At 34.0% G+C, this 24,490-nt stretch overlaps 2 protein-coding genes across 3 annotated transcripts in view; one reads left to right on the top strand and one right to left on the bottom strand.

Annotated features, from left to right (window-relative positions):
* Positions 1-24,490, top strand: part of LOC111043418 (QRFP-like peptide receptor) — a 165,578-nt gene that overhangs the window by 111,205 nt on the left and 29,883 nt on the right. Inside the window, exon 4 of the mRNA XM_039428793.1 lies at positions 19,686-19,807. Coding sequence (XP_039284727.1) covers positions 19,686-19,807 — 122 coding nt within the window. The remainder of the gene's footprint in view (positions 1-19,685; positions 19,808-24,490) is intronic.
* On the bottom strand, positions 609-24,469 carry LOC111061602. 2 transcript variants are annotated; one of them, XM_039428794.1, is made up of 4 exons: positions 13,472-13,581; positions 11,612-11,785; positions 8,499-8,732; positions 609-1,077 (listed from the first exon to the last, which is right to left on the bottom strand). In XM_039428794.1, exons 1-4 carry the CDS (start codon positions 13,562-13,564, stop codon positions 901-903), a joined length of 678 nt encoding a protein of 225 aa, XP_039284728.1. In that variant the 5' UTR covers positions 13,565-13,581; the 3' UTR covers positions 609-900. The 2 variants fall into 2 exon arrangements, with proteins under 2 accessions (XP_039284728.1, XP_039284729.1); XM_039428795.1 differs by lacking the exon at positions 13,472-13,581 and adding an exon at positions 24,245-24,469 and having other exon boundaries at positions 773-1,077.

The raw sequence follows: 24,490 nt of genomic DNA, 5'->3' as shown, positions 1-24,490 counted from the left end.
AATTTTTTTGTTTAAATTGTATCTGAAGGCTGATAAAGTAAAACTTTGCATAGATAGGGCGGAGCTCCTGAAATTTTTACAGATATGAGACTTGAGGCAGTTGATAGAGCTTATCAATGACTATTTTGGGTATGAATTTAGTTGAAATCGTTGGAGCCGCTTTCGAGAAAATCGCGGAAAACCCTGTTTTTGACAAAATTTTCTCCATTTCAGCCGCCATCTTGAATTGCTTTTGATCGAAATTGTTCGTGTCAGATCCTTATATTGTAGGACCTTAAGTTTCAAATTTCAAGTCATTCCGTTAATTGGGAGATGAGATATCGTGTACACAGACGCACATACACTCATACACACACACACACACACACACACACACCACACACACACACACACACACACACACACACACACACACACACACATATATATATATATATATATATATATATATATACCAATGCCCAAATAGCACTTTTTGGACTCAGGGGACCTTGAAACGTATAGAAATTTAGAAACTGGGGTACCTTAATTTTTTCGGAAAGCAATACTTCCCTTACCTATGGTAATAGGGCAAGGAAAGTAATAATTGACACAACGTATAATCGCAATTTGATGAAAACTCAGTTGACTTATCTGGTGTAATCACATTGAATGTAATGTAACATTGGAAATTTGAGGTGTTCACATTGAAAGTATTCATTCATTCTAAGTGAATAAGAAACAGGTGATAATGGTAATAGCTGAAAATATATTTTGACTTGATATAGTCATTCATTCAATCACTTACACTTACACTTACAAATAGCACTCACTACTTTAAAATATTATTATTGTAGCTTTATTATCATCACTGTACAATGATAGTGATATTATTTCAATATTTGTTTGTTGGATAGTGGTTTATGCTCCAACTTTGTTTTTGTAGACAACCTGTATTATCCTGCGAATGCATCCGAGCAGTTGTTTATCTCGTTTCCGTATGAAACTGACATTCATTCGCCATCTGCCATGAATGAATCTGGGGACATTCAATGTGCTGTAGAGTGAAATGTCCATGTTCCTCTCGTGGTATACTCCCTGTTGAACAACAAAAATAAACCTGTAACTGATTGTATGGTTATTATTTCAACTGTGTACCAAAATAAACCTGTAACTAATTGTATGATTATTATTTCAACTGTGTACTACCTGACAACATTGCGATTGTGCTATTTTGAAGAGAGAAATAACAAAACAAGAGAGCCATATGCTTTTAATCACTCTTGAATTCAGCCTCATAATAATTATTAAGTTGCTCTTATCTCAGTCCTGCATCACACTTACTTCATGCTAGAGATGATTTGAAGGATATCATGAGTTGTATTATGAGAAATAATAAGGGATCAGAATGATCACTTCTTCAACTTTTTAAAAATTAACAGTAAAATATTATCCCGACATTGTTTCCAAGCCAACGATTTGATTGAGTGAAGCCTGGTCCATAAATCAGTATCACTACTAGCATAAACAAAACAAAAAAGTCCAATTTTCTGTTACAGTACATGTTTACATTGCTTAGATAATAACCCAATCTCAAAGTAGTACTATCTCAATAGGCATGTTACACTAGCACAACATTGTATCAGCCAATAACCTTACAGCCAATCAGAGGAGATTATAGCCAGTCAGGCTTTAAACACTTCACGCCGTACGATTGGTCGCCCCACTTAGATCAGACCAACTAGCTACGCCTCCAGCCAATTACAATCAAGCAAGGCAGCAACGAGTTCCCCTGCTAGTTCTTTACTGAGCTAACAGATGGCATTGGCTACCTCATAATTCTCTGTGTCTGAAGGTTGGAATGGATATTATTTTGAATTTTTCTATATTTGATGAATTGAGAATGTAGAAAGGACTGATTCTATAGGGCCCGGCCAGGAAGAGAGCGATCTGCGATCCTATATCTACAAAAGTAATCGAAGATATAGAAACTTATATGTAATAATAGATCGCTCTCTGTATGCCTGGGCTCATGAATATTTCTGCAGCTCTCATCTCTCTCAAATGTGAAAATAGTTTATAGTAAATTTTTAGGACTTCCACGGACCTCCCAGCTAGCCAGGTTTACTCGTAAATGCTTCAGATAATCAGCTAGAACCGACCCCTCAAAGTCTTATATTAGTTGTAATATTCTAGTAATTTCCTATTTAAAAAAAGAAGAAAGAAATATTTATTGCCAAAATCATTAAACAAACTTTACAAATGTGAAAAATATAAAAAATTTCTTATACAATACATTGCAAAAACTTAAAATTAAAATATTTTCCATTTAAAAATCGATTATAATATTATCATTGGCGTTACCAGCAAAACTAAGTAGTTTGAGCGATGGCAACGAGTAATCAGTCGGCTATAATTAGCGGCTTGAGATTCAGTCGAAAATAGAAAAAATATAATAAAGAAAAAAGAAACATATTATGGAATGTATGAAAAAACTAGAAAAAAAATAAATAAAATTTCAATCCGAAAAGAAGAAGTACTAAGAGTGAAATACTAAGAGAGCAGAAAAACTAGAATGAATTCATAATAATTTGAAAAATCAAAAGAAAAAGAGATGTTTCATGTAATTATTAATCTACAATTCACTGTACATATGTAATCCATTTAGTAACATAATGTAATTCATTTGTAGCATATATGCAATTCCTTTTGTAAGCAAAGAGAGAATTAGAAAAACAATACAATACAGTACACATGACACAAAAAATAAAACTTAAACTCAGAGAGAGAAAATAGCGATAATAAGCTGATTATATAGCTATTTATAGCTATGATATATTATAATAGCTATTATAAGCTGACTATTAATATTATTGGTTTGTATTTTGTCATGCAAAGGACCTGGTGATCAATTCAGTTCAAGCTTCCACTGTGCAAACTGCCATCAGGATGGCTTACATCTCTATTATATAAAAACAAGCCGTCAGGCTCGCTTCGCTCGCCAAATCCGTCTAGCCAGGGGGCTCTGCCCACTGGACCTTCGACTGGATCGTCCAAGAATGAAATCAGCAGGCTCGCTCCGCTCGCCTGCATTTTTATTATATGTTAGGACGATCCAGTCGGGGGTCCAGACTAAACGTCTGGCTAAACGGATATGGCGAGCGAAGCGAGCCTGACGGCTACTAATATAATATTCCCAGGAATAGCTCTGATTGAAGTAGCAGTGCCCAATAACTTTTTCCGCGATAAATGCATTTCAATCTTCAACTTGGTGCCAACCTAACAAAGTCAACTCAACTTAATGCCAACCTGACAAAATTATTGATTTAGTTACCAGTTAACAACTGTTTCGAAGAGATACTCTATCTAGAATATAGTTCTATAGTAACATATGATATGGAAATTTCAATTATAATTAAGAGATTGGAATAAGAAGATTATACATGCTAAATGCAAACTTTAAACCCTTAAAAACCATACTTAGAGTTAAAATATTGCCAAAAGATTCCTTAGTGCGCCTCTAAAGGGCCAACTGAACATACCTACCAAATTTTGAACGTTTTTAGTCCGGTAGATTTTTAGTTCTGCGAGTGAGTGAGTGAGTGAGTCAGTCAGTCAGTCAGTGAGTGCCATTTCGCGTTTATATATATATAGTCCAGGCGCTGGCTTACATTGAGCATGCATGAGAGAGGCAGAGAATTTGACTTCGGATTATTGTTAGGGGGTCTTTAGTGTATATGAAACTCGATGTCGTCACGTCCCAGGGTGGTCGACAGATTGGGGGGGAGGGGGGTAAGTTGTAAAAAACGCGCGCTTATAAAATCGCCTGTCCTGCAGTTACTATTCATAGTGCAGCTTTGAATTTTCTCTCAATATTATGTACACATAACTGGCTTTCAATGTGGTCCTCTACATTTTTGCGATAAACCGCATAGTTTTTCCGTAAAAAAATAAAATATCTCGAAAAATGTATTTTTTTATTAATGACTTTTTGTTATTTCTCGAATATTTGAGTCGTTAGCCAACTTAGAGGAAAAGGTTCTCAATAAACGTTGTAGGCCGTTTCTTCCTGAATCCAATGATATATATAGTTTGGGGGTTACGATCATAGATGCGGTGGTGGGAGGGGGATAAGTAGCACTGTTACGCTGCGGCGCGGTCCTCCCCCATGATTAATGCGCTTATTGGCCTGTCTATCGCATCGCTCCTACTAGTCTATGCATTCAAATTATGCATTTCAGGAACACTATCTTATGTATTTTCGGTCGCTGAACACGATTTTTCAACTCTCAAGTCTCAATAATTGATCATTCTCATCATAATATACAAATTATGGTCAAAATTACAAACTTCGTCTCATTCTGCAAGAAAACTGAGAAATGACTGTTTGAAATAAACGAAACTTTGGTTTCAAGAAATATATTGAGATAGAATAATGATAATATTTATATGTGTTTATGTTTTATTGTTTACATTTCAAATTAATTTATTGTGATGCGCTGCAGGCTAAATTATTAATTACACACTGGCCACGCTTACTTGATATAGTGGTCAGTTAATTTCCAAGAAATGTTTGTGGAATTATTGGTTCTTTATGGTGGAAATGTTATCATTCATTCATTATCATAATGTTTAGTATGAAAATGTTAATTTTTCGTGAATCTTCAGTTTGTCGTGAACTTTCGATAAATCATATCCAATATTATAATAGATATGTGTCAAATCAAAATGAATGAAAATTTAAATATTCATTCAAATTATTTCTAACAGTATTATTATAATGGCATTTTACTAACTTTTGATAGATTCATCCATTATTGTATCCCCGTTCAGACTGTTTTGAAATGGTAACAAGTTAGTCAGTATCAAAATTTGGGAATAGAATAGTTTTGGGGCCATGCCTGTTATTTTTTCCCAAACATATTTATATGATTTGTAATTTTATCCACAAATGAATGAATGAATGTATTCCTGCACGTAGCCAACGTATGGATTATTCCTTTATAGATTCTTGCATGTCACATTAATAAATCTCCGCCACATATTTAGAAATCAAGTCTCGATGGTTTGGAGAGCATATTATTGGAGTGATTCTTTTACTCTGCTGCTTCTAGTATTGTCACTACCTTTGTTTGAATTTAGACCATAGACATGAAAAACTATGTCCACCTGTACCACTCCATTCTCATTGAGAATTTTCATAACTCTTCTCATCACAAAGTTTCTATGATCTTGCAGCGTATTGAAAGTTTTGAAAAGTGAAGAAGGAGTTGAATTCAGGAGAGCCATGTCATCATTATGCGAATTTGTCAACGATATTTAGGGATTTAGTCAAATCCACAACTAGATTAACTTACAATTTCATGGACCAAGTGAGATTAAGTTTTTTTTTAAATATCCATCAGATGTTGACAGAGATTGCGGTTATTGTAGAAATGCATGCTGCACTAAAACATCAATGCTGATTTATCTTTAAACAGCTACCTAGTAAAAATACAGAGATAGGATCTTTTTGTTCTAGAATGAACTAAGACTAGGATTTTTGTCTGATTGCATCGTGGAGAATGACAGAACTCTGTTTCTTTTTATAGGTGAGAAAACACTTTTACAATTTGCCACAACTATGTTCAGATCAAAATCGTAGGATACCGAATAACTAGGCCTATTTCTTTCTACATTCAAAAGAGAATCACACACTTCTTCACTTGCTTCCAGGCCATTGATAACATTATGCAGATTCTGTTGTTCATCAGAGTCTTGAAGAAAAATGTAATGTTCTCGTGAGAAGGTTATGCTTCTGGAAATCATTCTCATCTCCCATTATTCTTGTTTTAGTTCCTTCGATGACTTTCTTCACAATCTTCAGTGATATCCATAATGATGTCTACATACTTGAACAGAATATCATTGATGGAAGATTCATTATATAGTAGCAGCCATTTTAGGGAAACCTTTGAAGAACTAGCTATTCCAATCACTCACCTAAGAGTCTTAGATGATCGAATGAGGGTTTGCTCCAAAGCATGATCGGTTGTCACATTATTAAATTCTCAAGGTTTCCTTTTGACAGAGAGTCAATGTATTGACAGTATAGAGTTAATGTTTCCTTATTGGAAATGATTTTCTACTTCTGTGGGTATTTTTCCATATTTTCTAGATATAACACAGACTCAATAGCATAGTATGTGTGATTAAATGAAAAAAGTATGGGATCTTTTCTCGTTAGTTTCTATGTGCAATATCAGAGTCCTTCCTTATGAGCACGAATACAATTTAAGATAATTTAAACTATGTTACAATAATCTCTCATAATTTCAAGTAGTCATTGATTTTGCATTGTGATTCTAAAAAAACTCCACAAATTGCTCCTGACTTCTTTCAAATATACTTTGACATTCTCTCATATTTGAACCGTTCATGAGTTCTTCTTGTAGTTGTTTCATTGAATTGATTGCTTGCTCTCACACCCTAATTATACTGATCTCCCCTCAATAGATTTCCAACAGTATTCTCTCCAAATATTTCAGATTCAACAAAGATATCTCCTATTCCACTTCCAATCAAGTACCACCCCAAGACAATCAGTCAAACTCAGCCAGATGAAAAGTATCTATTCGTAGATATAAGTTACAGAAATCAGTTGATGAAGCTGCGTTTACACCAAAGTTATTAACAAAATGTTAATAACTTAATATTTAAAGATTCTATTAGATTGAACGGAACTTGACATACACATTATGTTCATCATGTGTATGATAAGCTATGTTCAATCCAATAGAATCTATAAAGATTAAGTTATTAACATTTTGTTAATAATTTTGGTGTAAACGCAGCTTTAGAGTTGTATTCCCTTTGTTATCAAATATTTAGTCACATCACATGGGAGTAATTGGCATTATTTGTGCTTCAACTGTAAATTTATATTAAGAAAATATTTTACTCCTGTTACTCGGTGTTCTATGGGGTAAGTGATAATTGAACTAAATCGAATAATTATTATCTCTTTATGGAATATAAGTTTTTGATCGACTGAGAAACACATATAGGATTCCTAAAAAGATGGTTTATCATTACAATGTAATCATAAATAATGATAATAAGATGAAGTTTGTAGTTTTGACCATAATTTGTATATTATGATGAGAATGATCAATTATTGAGACTTGAGAGTTGAAAAATCGTGTTCAGCGACCGAAAATACATAAGATAGTGTTCCTGAAATGCATAATTTGAATGCATAGACTAGTAGGAGCGATGCGATAGACAGGCCAATAAGCGCATTAATCATGGGGGAGGACCGCGCCGCAGCGTAACAGTGCTACTTATCCCCCTCCCACCACCGCATCTATGATCGTAACCCCCAAACTATATATATCATTGGATTCAGGAAGAAACGGCCTACAACGTTTATTGAGAACCTTTTCCTCTAAGTTGGCTAACGACTCAAATATTCGAGAAATAACAAAAAGTCATTAATAAAAAAATACATTTTTCGAGATATTTTATTTTTTTACGGAAAAACTATGCGGTTTATCGCAAAAATGTAGAGGACCACATTGAAAGCCAGTTATGTGTACATAATATTGAGAGAAAATTCAAAGCTGCACTATGAATAGTAACTGCAGGACAGGCGATTTTATAAGCGCGCGTTTTTTACAACTTACCCCCCTCCCCCCCAATCTGTCGACCACCCTGGGACGTGACGACATCGAGTTTCATATACACTAAAGACCCCCTAACAATAATCCGAAGTCAAATTCTCTGCCTCTCTCATGCATGCTCAATGTAAGCCAGCGCCTGGACTAATATATATATAGATGAATGTCTGTTTGTGTGTGAGATTGTTTGTTCCCTATAGACTCGAAAACTACTTGACAGAACGGCATGAAACTTTGGGAATATGTTGTGTGAATATTGGGGATGGTTTCTGACCAGAAATTTTAATAGGATAATAATAAATATATCTTAATCCATTTTACAGACCTATGTTTTCGAAATTGTCGGCCGATCGGCTAACTTGGAACGGGAAGATCATCATGATCAAGATCATGTTGTGATAATATGATTTAGCATATGAATTTACCAGCTGTAATAAACACGTCATCCTGTAATAAAATTGTTTACTGGTATTAAAACGGTAGTTTTAAGCACATGGGAAGTCCGTATTGAGATGTAAATAGAAATATTGATTGTCAGATTAATTCATGATTCACCAAATTAAGTCAAGTGTGACATGAGATACATTGACTTTTTGGCGGTACGAAGTTCGCCGGGTAAGCTAATTGAAAATAAATCACATTATAGCAAACAAACGTAATATTGATTTATTAATCCACTTAATAAGTTGATATCCCAAAACGACAATGAAACGACAATGTGCGAACGGCACTAATGCAGAGAGCAAGAAATGAGAAGCTAGTACAAAAATAAACTGACAGATCGAGTGTTACTAATGGAAGAGCAATAGAATGACAGATCGAGTGATACTGATAATGAAAGAGCAAGTAGTGTTGATTTACCACAGGCACCGGGCATTTGTATTCGGGATGGATGTGGTCAGCGGGCGAGGCATAGTGGATGGGCTCGGTGGTGTTGTGCGAGGTGACTCGCTCGACGAGTGTCATGTGCTGGAAGAGCACCTTGCCAGAGTCGGCAAGCACGGCGAGCATGTCGCTGCACCCGTTCGGCCATTCCATGACAAAGCCGTTTGGTCGCCAACCGCCGTTGCCCCAAATGTCTATCGCCAACTTCACCTACATACAACACACTCACAATTATATACTCACAAATACTGCCCTAAATGTATATACTGTTCCTTATATATCTATCAACACCTACAACACACTCACAATTATATACTTACAAATACTGCCATAGCCACCTCTAATACAAGGCCCCGGCCTACGATATTGCAACGTCGCAGTGTAAGCCTAGATTCTGATACATGATTGGTGGAAAATATTTAAAAAAATACCAGCTGATCTTTTTCACCAATCATGTATTAGATTCTAGGCCTACGCTGCGACGTCGCAATATCGTAGGCCGGGGCCTTGTATTAGAGGTGGCTATGGGACTGCCCCACATTTATAAACTGTACCAAATGTATATAAAATGTAGTCACCAACATTCCCTACAACACGCTCACAATTATATATACTCACAAATACTGCCCTAAATGTATATATACTGCAACAAATATCTATCACCAACTGTACACGCTCACAATTTTATACTGACAAATACTGCCCTAAATGTATATACTGTACCAAATGTACATAGTGAACTCCATCTACAACTCACCATTATATTTATCAAAAATTTAAAATGGCCGCCATTTGGGAAATTTACATCAAAAATTTTTTAGCCTATTCTATTATTTTAAGTTGAGTCTTTAATATTCATGCCAAATTTCAGATCAATACAACATTTCATTCTTGAGATAAAAATTCCCAAGTGAGAAATCTGAAGTGGGACATCCATATCAAATTTTTATGCAAAAGAATCAGATATCTTTCTTATAAATTCTACGAAGCAAAAAAAAAAATTCTAAACTCAAGTCATCTTAAAATGGTATACTTTGCACTGGTACAGTCCATAATTCAGTATGGTATTTCAGTATGGGGGGGCTGTTATAATTCCCACTTGGAAGAGCTTTTCATAATTCAAAAATCAATCATTAAAACAATCTTAAATAAGCCTAGACTTTTCTCAACCAACCTGACTTTTGAAAAGTTTAACATGTTGACAGTTAGACAGTTGTATGTAATGAATGTAGTGAAGTATATATTTAAATATAAAGATAATTTCATTTGCACTAATAATACTATCAATAATCAATACAATTTAAGACCCAACTCAAATAAGTACCTAATCTATCATACTAACATTGAAAATATTAGAAGACAACTCATATATTTAAGCACTAAAATTATGAATAAAATTCCTGAACAAATTATTAGCTGTGCCAAGATAACAAAAAAAGTGAAAACATATATCAATGCTTGGATCAAAATAAACTACTTCTTCTACCTTTGAGAACTATTATAAGTTAACAGAGAACTTTTCTGATTAGTGCGCTCACTTCCCCTACTTGTGCTCTATCACATCCCTTTCCCAATCCTTTCCAAAAATTCCAAGGATCAAAAGCCTTCCTATGACATGGATAGCCATAGTTGGAAGAACTTTTAATCCTCTATCCTTCTTCACCAGATAACATGTATAAATTGCCTTCTAATATTGTAATGTGTTCTCATATTTATGTTATTTATTTTATACTGTATTGTTTTTTATTGACTTTTTGTGTAGTTGAGAAGTTTTTTATCGATGTAATTAATTTTTATTCCATATTGATGTATCTTATGTGTGTGTGTGTGTAAATAAATAAATTGAAATTGAAATTGAAAAAAAAAATAAAATTGCAGCTATGAGGATAACCGCTGAGTTTTGGACACTTCAAATACGACATTTTGTAGACTCCTATCATCCAGGATACCCTAGAATATTCGACACTACTTCTGAAACATTCTGTATAGGTACAAATGCTGCCCCAAATATCTATCGTCAACTTTACCTACAACACACTATTATATATATATATATATATCCCATCCCTATAATGAAACGTATATATATATACCTGCATATAAACCATCACCGCATCAATCAATCATTGCTAACTGCTACAGTCAGCTACGTTTCATTATAGGGATGGATAGAGAAAGAAATAAATAGGAAAGGATAGATGGGTGGAGAAAGGTGAGGATGGAGTGATAGAGATATGGATATACAGATACTAATGTAAAGGTAGAGAGATCATAGAGAAATATATCTTCTCACTAATGGAAATATGTGACAGAAACATATAGATAGGAAGAGATAGATACGGATAGAGATAGGCTAAGTTTTATCATAGAGATACATAGGAAAATAAATAAATTGGAAAGGATAGATGGTAGGAAAAAGGTAAGGATAGGGAGATAGAGATATGGATGAAGATATACAGATGTAGAGATGAAGAGAGATCATAGAGTAAGTTATCTTCTCACCGATGGTTTCATACAACAGAAACTTGTGTCAGGGGAAAGAACTTTCGACTAGAAGAAAATCACTAGATTATTATTATAAAATTTCGCATCACAGATCTCATGAGATCGCAAAATCATTATTTGATAACTGGAACTGATTTGTAACGATTGCTTTGGTCAGCAATATTTTGTTGCCGAAACTGCTGTAGACGGCGATATTCTGTTGCCTAAACAGCTGTAGTCGGCAACATTTTGTTGCCAATTCACCATAATTTTTGACAATATCTGAGGAGGTAAGAGTTATTACGTGTCCCTGAAAGGTTACTAGTCATTATTATTGGTAATAATTATGTTTGTTATCTGATAACTTGTTATCGTAGGCGCTATGCCAAAAAATAATTTCAAAATACTCGTATCGAACGTTTCATATTATAATCAATCCATCACAAAAGTGATAGAGGGTTCAAGAATAAGGTTGTTTGAACTTGAAATAGGCCGTGAGAAAGGAGTAGCGGAACAAATTAGTATGATGCGAGTTTACATTGAATAAATGAATCATTATAATCTGATTAATAAAATGAATAAGTTGTGAAAATATCGAATCTCACCTTCACGTTGTCATCAAATGGGATACGAAAAGTGAGATTTGCGTTCTCAACAACCAGTGTTCTATTTATCCTTGAATGACGACCCAGGAAATGCAATTCTCGATTCCCTTCATGTGGACATTTTTCATATGTTTGTATGTCGATTATCGATTTTTGGCTTCTAGAACCAAAATCCTGAGGAAAACATTTGAAAGAAATATACACATATTTGGGAGAGGAATATCACAAGGCTACCTTATTTCTTTCTCTACCTAACATTTTGAAGATTTACTCTTATATTGTATCAATCAATAGAGAATATATTGGGATTACTTTCCCAGCAAACCATTCAAAAAACTTATATTGACATTTTGTTTCCTTTGAAGGAGCAATTGAAATAATAGAAATCTAGCTTGGCAAGACACATTATTAATAATTTGAATTCTCTATCATCACCTGATATGTATATGCGAAGCATATTTATAATCATGGATTATTACGATTCAATAGAACCAGACGTAAAGTTGGCGATATCAGTAAGCATAATGCGACCCAAATAATAATAATACATCCAAACTCCCAACTCATGCAAGTTCCTACATAGGACTGGAGTTTCTCATACAAATGAGATTCTTCCTGAGTAGTTTGCCTGGTTTTGCCAACTCTTAACTCCGGGACAAAGACTCCGTATGTGGAGGAATCTATCTTCAATCTTTTGTTCTTCTCCTTGGATAACGCTCAAAAGCTCTTAGAAAGTTTGCTATTATATTTCTTCACTCATACAGGAAGATGGAATTGCGTTTAAAACATAAAACTAGCGAAATTAAATACTGTACTGTTGAGTTTACACCAAAACCGGGATAGACATCCTGTGTCAGAACCCAGAAAGAAAGGGACTCTCTTCTGAAGAGATAAAACAGAATAATTGTTTCCTGGTTGTTTCATCAACTGCCAAGTAAACTATTTTTGTATTATTCGAAAGAGAAGCGAGAGATTTGTTTAACTAGTTTGTGTATTCCTGGAGCTGTTTTAAAGAAGCGTAGACAACTAAATTACTGTTAAATTATGTTTTCTGTATAAATAAAGTACTTCAACAAAGCAATGAATCACGAAAATAGGCCAATTAGTCTGTTATTACTGTCATCATCACCTCTATTATACTAGTTTTGAATCGAAACTCTGGAATGGAATAGTAAGGGCTATGTGCCTGTTTTTCGTTCCCAATCATTTTATTATTATAATACGTTTCTATCAATTAAAGTGCATTTTCGTTTATGCGTTAATTTCCGCAGTCGACGATGGCAAGCATTGTTGGCATTTATATCGTCCAAATTTCAAGTGTGCTAAAACAGCTGATCAAATAACTTTTATTATTTGTCTTTATTGTTAGAGAATTAAACATTTCCAATAATATCAACATATTATTTGAATGTATACATTTAAAAGTATAAAAAAGTATAAGCTCAACCTGCTCCATTAAAACATAATTGAACATAATCTTTGAGATTATGTAGACAAATTGAAATCTACCCAATCTGAGATTCTCTCCCTGTCGTGGTCGAAGACGGCATTTACGCACAAACGAAAACCCAGCTTGTATGATTATGTGTTGTTGGATGAATAAATAAATAAGATTACATGGCTTTATTATCATGGCCATACGAGGCCCATGAACAGAATATTTTTTTTTTCATCCCGTAGAATACTCTTATTGAATTGATTGGAATAGCTTTAGAGCATAGTTCTTCCTCATTTCTACCAATATAAAAGTTTTATCAATTCAATTATGTCTAATATACTAGCTGCCTCACTTCACAACCAGAATAATTATTGGAAATGAAGCATTAATGGGAATATTATAATAAAGGATGAGTTTCTTACGAAATCGGTGAATGATAATCCATTAATCCCTATGGTGTTAATGGAAAATGAGAACAACACTAACACAATCCACCGGATGATTCTTAACAGCATGTTGATATCCGAATGTTCGTTTCAGTGACCTGAACAAATAATTCCTCGTATTTTGAAATTTTCAGGATAGTGATGAGCCCTAATGGTCAGGAAATTGGGCTTTCAATTATGTCCATATAATGGAAAATCGATTAAGGTTGACTAATATCGACTCGGTTTCAGAGCTGATACTATCATTATACAGTTATTATGAGCGGATATTTTTCATACTAATGAGAAGGGCCATTTCCGTGAAAGCGTTGGGCTATTCATAATGAAGTAGGCAATCCAATTTCATGTGGTATCGCTGTGAGATCTGAAACTGCTGATGAACGATACGAAATTGATAGATGGATCTGATAAAAACCTGCAATCGAATAAATGATTAGCGCACAGCAAATCATTATTTCATCACCAGAAAATGCAACTTCATTATAAAGTCGTTAATGATATTGTTCAAAAATATCATTGGTGTTGAAGAATATCGGTCTTCAAATTGACTATTGATGAATCAAGAAAGTTATTGTTACAATCCAACTCGAATAGTACTCGAATAGGCTACTCAAAATATTATGATAGTCATTGTATATAACCTTTGTTATCACCTTTGTTATCAGTCAAAAAATATCCATGCTAGGAATTGAAATGTAGACATGGAAAAAAGTAAATATTTTTGGCTTTTTGTTGTTGGAGTGTCCCTTGCTGAAAGGTTCCACCTGGCCCATATAATATCATCTATGTATGGGCCGTCTATGGGCCTTACCATAGTATAACCAATCTATGGCTACTCAGTGGCCTTACATAGAAATTTCCTATCATCAAGATTGTCATTCGTAAACTTAAACTGCGTTGTAAGCCAAAATAATGATAATATTATAGCTCATTGTTATTTTGTCATTTATTTTGATGTTTTGATTTGGTCTGTATGTGTATTGTTTTTGACCTGCATTTACAGCATGCCTTGAGAGTTTTCTTCAATCATGTAAATCGCAATTATTTTTCTCTTACGTAATCTCCAAGTTCCAAGATAACACACAGTTACAAAAACCTTGCAATTCACTCAATTTTGATTTAAAAAATTAATTTTGGAAATTGAATCTCTCCCCCGATTCCAGAAAAACAAGACGCATTATTCTTGTACAAGTTATTCCACACTTTTGTAGATCATGATTTCTGTTTCTATACAATTTGTCCTTTTCCAGTCCGTTCTGTTTCATTTTAAACCTAATAATATTACCGTTAGCAATCTTGTAATACTGAAGCCGATGAGAGTCACGCTGAGGTATTTAGGATGCACGTTATGCTTCGCAAGCAATCATTCGTTGATTACAATTATAATTTATAGCATTAGATTCAGCTTATTGGTTTACGAATAAGAATGGAGTACTCCGGAGCGGGATTTGGGAATCCCACGAGCGAAATTCATCATCACCAGGCGAATCAATTAACTGTCTTTTGAAAATTAATAATGGGATTGAAGTTTTCCTCGGAGAGCATTCTGAAATTAATTGAGCGCTTTTATAGACTAGTGCGCGGCGATGCTATACAGCTGAAGAACGGAGCCGGCTAATGATAGCTCTTTGTCTGTTGTTGGATGCTGGACAAACAGGGTGATCGCAACGCAAGGCTCGCCCCAATTCAATTGCACTGTACTTGACTTTGCAAAAGCTTTCCGGACTGAGTTTCGTTCGAGTACTCCATACTGATATTCTACCCCCTCCCCCTCCCCGCCCAACCATTCTGCTCAAATCCTTGCAACTTAAATTACGAACAATAGTGGTAACAATGCGCTCCCGACAGGCCTTTGTTCATTCGGTTTGTTCTGTGCTATGTACGGAAAATTATTGTGATACTGTAAACGACTACAAAGCTTTGCATAAAACACGAACACCGAGAATATCACCCAACTGTAATCATCAGTAACTGTATCTCCAAGTGAATGTTTTCGTCCTTCTTTTTGACTGACACCAGGGGCCTTTTGCGTGAGAAAATACAAACTAATGAAGTTAGTTGTCAGCTGGGTATTAGAATAAAAAATTACTAAAGTAGCAGCTTGAATAGCAGCTTGAGCTCTTGGAATTTTTACAGATATGGGAGTTATGGAAGTTGATAGAGTTTATCAATGACTTTTCAGGTATGAATTTGATCAAAATCGTTGGAGCCGTTTTCGAGAAAATCGCTAAAAACCCTGTTTCTGACAACATTCTCGCCATTTTAGCCGCCATCTTGAATTGCATTTGATCGAAATTGTTTGTGTCGGATCCTTATACTGTGAGGACCTCAAGTTTCAAATTTCAAGTCATTCCTTTAATTGGGAGATGATATATTGTGTACACAGACGCACATACACTCATATACACAAACACACACATACAGACCAATACCCAAAATCCACTTTTTTGGACTCAGGAGACCTTGAAGCGTATAGAAATTTGGTAATTGGGGTACCTTTATCTTTTTCGGAAAGCAATACTTTCCTTACCTATGGTAATAGGGCAAGGAAAGTAAAAATGTTGACCATGAGCAAAACAAAATATTAAAAATTGATTGTTCAAAGTCTTGAAAGAATAAAGTGAGAAAGATTATGAGTGAGAAATTATGTTGGAGCCGATGTTGTATGTCTCCATAATAATGAACATATAACCGAATATTATTGAAATTTATTTCTAATAGAAAATTTTTTAATGGAACTCTTATGAAGACTTGGAAAAAAAGAGCATTATTCCAATATTGGAATATACTAATTAAGTAAAATTGTGATAAATTCAATTATGGAACAGAGAAATATTGAACTGACTTTGTGCACCTATTCATGATTGATGAAAGATGTACGGAATCACAAAACATTATTAGTAACTAACATAAGTACATACATTTCACTTATCTTTCAAAGACTCAAAATTTGCAAGCGAGAATGAAAAATTCAGCTTTGAATGAGAAGGGAGAACACATTCAATGTTAGAAAACGCTATTCTAGTCATAATGGATGCTGTAAATTTTTGATTCACCTCCATGATACAATTTGTTATTTTATCACTAGCAAAATGAAAAAAATTATCAAATACAACTATAATAGAAATATCAGTCTTCCTAGCTAACGCTCCATCACTCAATACTCTTTGATGTGAAGTGTTGAATAATTCAATTATTCCCGGAGTCGTCAGACGTTTAGAGAATCTCATTAGGAAAATTGTTAGTTTCTCTTTCTAAAACATAAAATGATTCCTTGATCTCCCTATTAACATTGTTATGATGAATAATTTTCAACTAGCTATTGTTGAGAACTCAGTACTCTAATGGAACTTGTCAGATTTCCAAATTTAAAATCTTTGTTCCTTTATTGTGCCAATTCAATCATGGTGATGAATTCTTCACTGTTGATATTCTTCTTGTCTGACCAACCAATTGATCTCATTTTTTTATTCTCATAATTATGCTTAAGAGACAGGAAACAGTTGCTACGGTCTCTCGTATAATGTATTACATACGAATTATGTATTGTAATCCTATACTATTGAACGAGCAACTTCTGTTTTTATGTTCAGATGTTTATATGTTTAGATGTTTGGTTGTTTATATGTTCAGATGTTTAGATGTTTATATGTTTGTATTTCACCGGATCTCGAAAACGGCTCTAACGATTCCCACGAAATCAGAACATAGTATGTTGATAATAATTTCAAAGATTCGATTGCACTTGGTCCCATCCCTGGGAAAACTCGCTGGAGGACATTAAAAGGATAATTATTACTCATCCTTGGGAAAACAGTTGATAATAATTATTTCGTCGTCTGTTGGTGATGGAAGTGAGTGAGCGAGTTCATGTTTGTTGGACTGTGTCAAAATCATGACTCAGCTGTTGAACTTTTGTAATCATTCAATCAGGTACTTAGTGCCGGTTGCAAAAAAGCCAGACTATTTTCAATCCTGATTAATTCTAGAAGATCCATCTTTTTTTAATGGTCTTCTCTGATTTGGTTCACGTGTTAATCAGGATTACGATCAGGATCAGGATTTACTGTGATTGGATAGAACATTTCTGTATGAATGTTATCATAATATTTCTTCTTTCGTAATAAATTTTTATATTTTTTGGTTCTCCAGAGCAAAGCTTGGTCCCCGATATTTACAATTATGAGTCCATCTTAATTACTTTTCTCTATGAATAGAAATTTCAAATAAGCAGACCTTTACTTATAGCGTTTCAAATGCAGAACTCGTATCGTTTCATTATTCTGAACAGAGACCGTTTGATGAGTCAATTAATAATTTAATTAATCATTGTAATTAGATTTTCTATGATAGAAGAAGTGGAAAAAAAGCAGTGCCTAGTACAATTCCCTCTCACATCCAAATCAGAAGTATTTTCATCAAGGTCTCTTATTTTATTAAATGAGACTGGGTTCATTTATTGAATAATACCAAGGAACGAGGCCAATGCTATCTGGGAACTGAGTTTGGATTTGTCAACTGCGCTCCACGACCAGTCATGTGGATGTAAGCTCTATCCGGGATAAGCCACACAAGGCTGTAACCTCTGCGTTGACAGTAATCTAGGAGCTTACGTGGAATTCTATTTCTTTCAAAGAATTCCGTCGTGTTCAAGTTTTATCTGGTCACTATAAGCTTGAAGTCACTGTTTATGTCAAACTGACTGGAAATTGTAACTATCCCGATTCCATCAACGAGAATTCTTCCAAGGTTTGGCTTAGAAGTTACTCTTCAATGGGATAGAATTGAAGCATTCAACTACGAATATTCCCATTACGTGTTATCATTCTCCAACTTATAAGAAGGAGGATAATTCTCTATCTCATTTATCAGAAGGAGAATTAAAGAACTAATAATCTGTTTAATTATTCTTGTATCTTGATTAATCCAATAATTCAAACTCACTTCACTTGTTAACTGTTGATAGGAAGTTTCGGTTTTATTTTTGAATGTAATGCTTGACTATCGATTTTAATGGCTTGAATCCTTCATAGAAAATCTGAAAGAATGATACGAGACTAGATTTATCAGAATATTTTCAAAGTACTGCAATGCTTTTATCAACACGATATCCCACCTGCTTCAGCAACTGATTGAAGAGAATCATTATAATGCAAGGAGATGCATGAGAAATCGTTTCTTGCTTCAAATTGATCAAGCTTTCCTGGTCCACGCCAATAAAAATTCACCGTTGATAAATCATTCCAGTTATCGATAATTGTCATTGTTTTTCAAGAGATTGGAAAAGTACTTCTTACTGGATTTTAAGGAATTGAAAATATGATTCGAATTAAGGAGTGATTGGTCTATCCCAATTTTGAATTATTGTTCCATTTCCTCAACTTCAATAGCACATCAACATGGAGTCTAAAGCTTCCAAAATATTAATTCAGGAGTATTCCGTGAAAATACCTGTCTGAAAAATGCGAGTACCTTACTTCTATGTAACAGATAGATGGAGATTCATTCATTCATATAATTATAATGTAATACAGCGAAAATATTTCAGCAGCAATTCTAGGAAAAATTTAAATCCCGATCACGTCAACCTACTCCAACTACATTTTGATGATTAGCCTTCATTTTAGTATTGTATTGAGGAAAATATGGGAGGGTTGTGGGCGTGGGAATATACAACTGGGAATGAATAGTAAGAAATTCAAGATTCATTCAATTCGCCATCAACTGAAAGCTTCCTGATTCCATGAAATAGAATGCAATAAAATCTGTGTTTTCCGGTGGGATTATTCTACCTTTCTCGACTTGGAATGCAGTGCATTGGCGTCTGTTTTATTCATGAATGAGCTCGTGATTGGGTTTTCTGATAGCTTCCTACACTACATTGAATACAACGCTGCATTTCTTCACATTTCTGAAAAATATGGAGCTATTTCTGAACAGTTGGCAACGAAGCTCAATATTCAGATAAACAAAATGACAAAATCTTGGTGCTTCTAATGGAATTTTCGAGTATAGTGCCACTTTTGTTTGTAGTGGAGTCTAGAGCTTATTTTGAATCTAGAGAATTTTAGAGCAGATCATGTCCAAGAGTATTATAAGAATTAGAATATATATTATCAATAATGAAATAATCATCGAGATCAAATATCCATTGATACTGATAATTTAAATGTATCTTTTCTCTTCACAGATCGCGAAGTTATTCTCCTACACATGGACAATGGGAGTTTTCCTGTGCAAAATGGTTCACTACATGCAGAACGTATCAGCGATCTGCTCAGTATTGACTCTCACCGCTATGAGCATTGAAAGGTCAGTAATTGATTCACAGGAGTATTCATGGCCGCTTAGTTGTTCACACAATGAAACTAGATGTCTCCATAACGAGGTATGAAACGTAGAAACTGAGTTTTATCAAGTCTTAAAACGTTGGACTTTATTCCGATTGGATCTACAAATGCCTAACTTTTCTATATAATGAAATTGATGAGAATATTGCAGACTTGAGAGAGTTCTTTTGAGATCTAGAGTCCTTCAAATCCTCAATATAGTTCGAAGAAAGTTTTCTACCGAAGGTCAAGTAATGGAATTAATCAATTCAATGTATGAGGGAAATTAGGTATGAGAGAAAAAAGTAATGCAGTCAAATTAGGAAACTTTCAGTTTAGAATTGGAGCTTTACTAATGGTAAAGCTCCTGATTTTATGTGAAGATTTGCCCTGTTAGCTAATAGGTAAATCCTCATGAATGAGAAGAAAAATCAATCTTTCTAATCTGTACCTTATAAATAATTATTTCATTTCCCAAAATAGTGCTGGAGTAGATGCAGAGAATATTAGGTTCCTAGTATTCTATTGGGGTGGTTTCATTATTGTTTATACTTAGCTTGAATAATATAAGACTTTGAAATACCAAAAACATTGACAATTTCTAAAGTAAAAACATACTAAGATAGGGAGCATATTGAGTGAATATCTCATGGTACAGGTACTTTATGTCTCAAATTTCTAGTTGATTTCTTGTTAATGATATAAATCTTGGTTGTTAGGAACATTCCAACATAGAGAGAAGGTAACATAAGTAGATATCTCATGGTATAAGTACTTTATGTCCCAAATTTCTAGTCGATTTCTTGTTAATGATATATCTTGTTTGTTGGGAACATCCCAACATTGAGAGAAGGTAACATAAGTAGATATCTCATGGTATAAGTACTTTATGTGTCCCAAATTTCTAGTCGATTTCTTGTTAATGATATATCTTGTTTGTTGGGAACATAACAACATTGAGATAAGGTAACATAAGTAGATATCTCATGGTATAAGTACGTTATGTCCCAAATTTCTAGTCGATTTCTTGTTAATGATATATCTTGTTTGTTGGGACCATCCAAACATTGAGAGGAGGTAACATAAGTAGATATCTCATAGTATAGGTACTTCAAGTCCCGAGTTTCAAGCCGACTACTATCGACTATTGTCCATTATAATTACAGTTTTTGCCGGGTGAGAGAATAAGAACGGCACATTATGAGAGACTACCAGCGTCACATAGCCTCACGAAAAAATCTACTAGGACTATCGGCTCAAGTTAACAGTGAAAATAGGAACATAAACGCCCTATACCATGAAATGCATTTGCGAAATGCATTTTGTCATCTTCCTAAGCTATCTTCACTATACTATCTTTACTCTATGATCCTAATCAACACAAAATTTATTATGCTTCCGTGATAATCGATACTCCGGGGACTGCAGTCTAAGTAGGTAGTATTAGCAAGATAGGACTCAGCCTGTAAGTCGGTAAGCTCATTCTGTATTGCCATTGCATTGCCAATTGCTGGTTTAATGGTATTCGAGTAATAATTCACGAGGATAAGGCACCTGATGCCAGCCGTAGCTTAGCAATGAATTTCGAAGCAATAATAACGGTATGACCAGGAGGACTAATTATTCGCTGGTTGTTCCTCATGCATATTTTACATCCGCCGACTGACTATATGGATCATGAAAATACAAGTGAATATTCGATGCAGATAATAGCCATTTAAGTTGACTGATGAAAAGTATGAGAAGATCGAACCAATCTTCAGAAAATAATGTTTATTGAGTTTTTATTCAATACGAGATGTCTATTCGAATCAAGAGATATAAAGTTTTGGGGTTAAAATCTTTAGATGATGCTTCAGTTTCATCAATGGATGAAATTTCAGAATCGGGAATCTCATTCACATCCCGATATTGTGATAGAGGTAGGCCTATAACTGGAAACGCGCCATTTTCATTTTTAAATTTCTATCTCAAATATTTCTCTGATAGTACTGTTGTGCCCCTTCAAGAGCCTATCGGAGCTCACAGTTAGGATACAAAATTCTTTCTTTAAGCTCGATCACTCTTTGTGAGTAATGAGATTTTCTAGTCAAATTTTTGTATGAAAGAGGACACTATGATAGCTGACAGATTAGTTACAAGCTGCAAGCTCAACAATAGTATATTTCGCATCTAGGGTCGAAAATGTACGTTTTCCGGCTCGAGATCGCGGTTTTCAAGTTCGAGACGAAGTCGAGAACTTGAAACGTTCGAGAGCCGGAAAAACATTTTTGCCCGTGTTGCGAACGCTATTTTTCGCCACACCAAAAAAAAAAATAATAATGTTAAGTTGGCAATTTTGAAAGCAAAATTTCAAGGTTATGCTACTATAAATCATACAATGTTAATGAGGTTATGATAGTATCATCGTATTCTATTGTTCGGTATCAAAACTACAAAATAATTCATATCAAGTTATAGAAATGATCATTTATTGATAGCTGTTTAAATACCTATTCAATTATACTAGATACATAAATACATATTAAATTATAAAAAATAAGCATTATTGACAGTTAATTCTTTGTTTTTCACATAAAATAAATTATACAATCATTATACTTTTTATACAACAAATCTCTATTATTTTATTCTTTATTATTCAAATAGAAGTCGAATGTGCAGCTATGATTATTGTTTGAGAACATGAATCCTACTACAGCAGATTCTACTGCTTTTTTCTGAGAGATCAAATGTACATTCAAATTGTTTGTATTTACAGTCTATTCTGATTGGTTCTCATGACATTTAATCTCAAATATTTAACAGACTTTTGTGCAATCTGGCCTCATAATACAGTATTATAAATAATACTTCTAAAATAAATAATAGTTCATCCATTTATCGGATGAAATCCATTTACCAGATAAAAGCGCTTTGCGCCCGGTGCAATATCTCATGGATAAATGGATGAATAGAATTTTCATTACTATTTTGAAATAATGTGATGAAAAAAAATTAATATAATTGCATGTTTCACAGTTTTGTCTCAAATTACTCAAAATATATCTAAAAAATTGATTGAAATTTAAAAGAAAGTAAGTACGGTAACTAATATAAAAAATAGCTAATAAAAGTCGAAATTCATCGACAAAAAAAATGTCATTGACCGAGATTCGAACCTTGATCATGTTGTTAATCACCGAATTATGAGTACTGATGTATTACGACTTCACGCTCTCGGCCATTGCGTATTGTTGAACATAGGGGCCTGACTCATAAGACTAAGCAGACACGTAATACTGTACTGTGAACTAGACTCTTCTAAAGTTTACTTCACTCCTAAAAAGCGTACAACAGACTTTGGCTCATGACTTATATTATTAAAATTAATATATCATCTGTCTCACAATAAAATTTTCACTCTGAATTAAGTCAGGTAACGTATCTAGGCTACTACTATAATATAGTGTATAGCGGCAAATTTGAAGCCGGTTTTCCTGGCATTTTCACAACAAAATATTGCTCTGAAAAAAGTTAAATCATAGAGAAAACATTCGAAGATTCAATCTTGAGTGGGCCTAATGTTTTCTCTATATGGTTTAATATTGAAGAAATATATTATCTAACAGTTTTAATAATGAATTTCGGAAAAATTACTAGGAATTTCCAGTCAAGGATGAGTTTCACCAGTAGGCTTACCTTAAACTTCAGAACTGTAGTATTTTCTTATTATTATTGTTGATTGTATTGCATTAAGAAGTGGAATTCGATAATAAAAAGAAACAATAATTGCTTATAATTATTATTAATTTTAAATATTGATACAATTATTGTACTTTGATTTCAAATTTGATTCTTCACTTTTAAATACTAGCGATACGTACCTTTCTGACAATGGACAATGCAGCCAACATCATATATGTTGAGGCTATTTATAAATATTGAATTATGAAACAGTAATTCATGAAATATATTATAGACATAATACCGCGATTCACGATACATAATTATATAGATTAATACAGTCGTTATGAGATTAAGATCTCTATGATTTGTGAGATCGGACACGATCAGCTGTTATTCAAGGTCATTTTACAGCCCTAGGGCCGTAAAGTTTTATCGGCCTGGTCGGAAAACAATCACTTTCGGCCTCCATATGACGCACATAAACCAGCTCATTACATCCAAGTGTGGCGAAAAAGCCATTATGTATAACTTGTATTTATTGATAGTAATGAAGTCTTCATTTTTCAAAAAACGATTTCAAGTATTCTCTGCGGATTGAGAGCTAGGGATTCTTGCAGAGCACATTTTGAACAACTTTAAATACTTACTCTTCCATCTATCAATTATTAACGTTTGTAAAAATTAATAATAACAAGTTCCAACTCTGTACTGAGAACCAAGAATATAATACTCACAATAAAAACTTGATTACCTTTCCCATTCATCACAGCACAGCATTTGAGGAAGCACCATTTTATTCCGGGACGAAATATTTTAATAAACTTCCAGCAGTCATAAGAAACATAGAATCAGTACAACTATTGAAAAAAAAACAGTCAATGGAATATTAATTTGAAAAACTATTCAGAATGCTGCCGACTTTCAATTTCAATAATAAATATCGGTGCACCAAGCTTTGCTCGTTATTTTTATTTATTGATAAACAGAACACAATTCT

The sequence above is a fragment of the Nilaparvata lugens genome, chromosome 5, assembly GCF_014356525.2.
Source record: "Nilaparvata lugens isolate BPH chromosome 5, ASM1435652v1, whole genome shotgun sequence".
Classification (NCBI taxonomy): domain Eukaryota; kingdom Metazoa; phylum Arthropoda; class Insecta; order Hemiptera; family Delphacidae; genus Nilaparvata; species Nilaparvata lugens.
This window is presented reverse-complemented; position numbering and strand designations above follow the sequence as displayed.

What these genes read in the sequence shown, in the direction of transcription:
- LOC111061602 (XM_039428794.1), bottom strand. Translation starts at nt 13,564, where the DNA reads ATGCTGTTAAGAATCATCCGGTGGATTGTGTTAGTGTTGTTCTCATTT. An exon ending in GATTATCATTCACCGATTTC is followed by an intron (nt 11,786 to 13,471) that starts GTAAGAAACTCA and finishes TGTTTTCCTCAG; the next exon opens with GATTTTGGTTCTAGAAGCCA. An exon ending in ACAAATGCCCGGTGCCTGTG is followed by an intron (nt 1,078 to 8,498) that starts GTAAATCAACAC and finishes GTTGTTCAACAG; the next exon opens with GGAGTATACCACGAGAGGAA.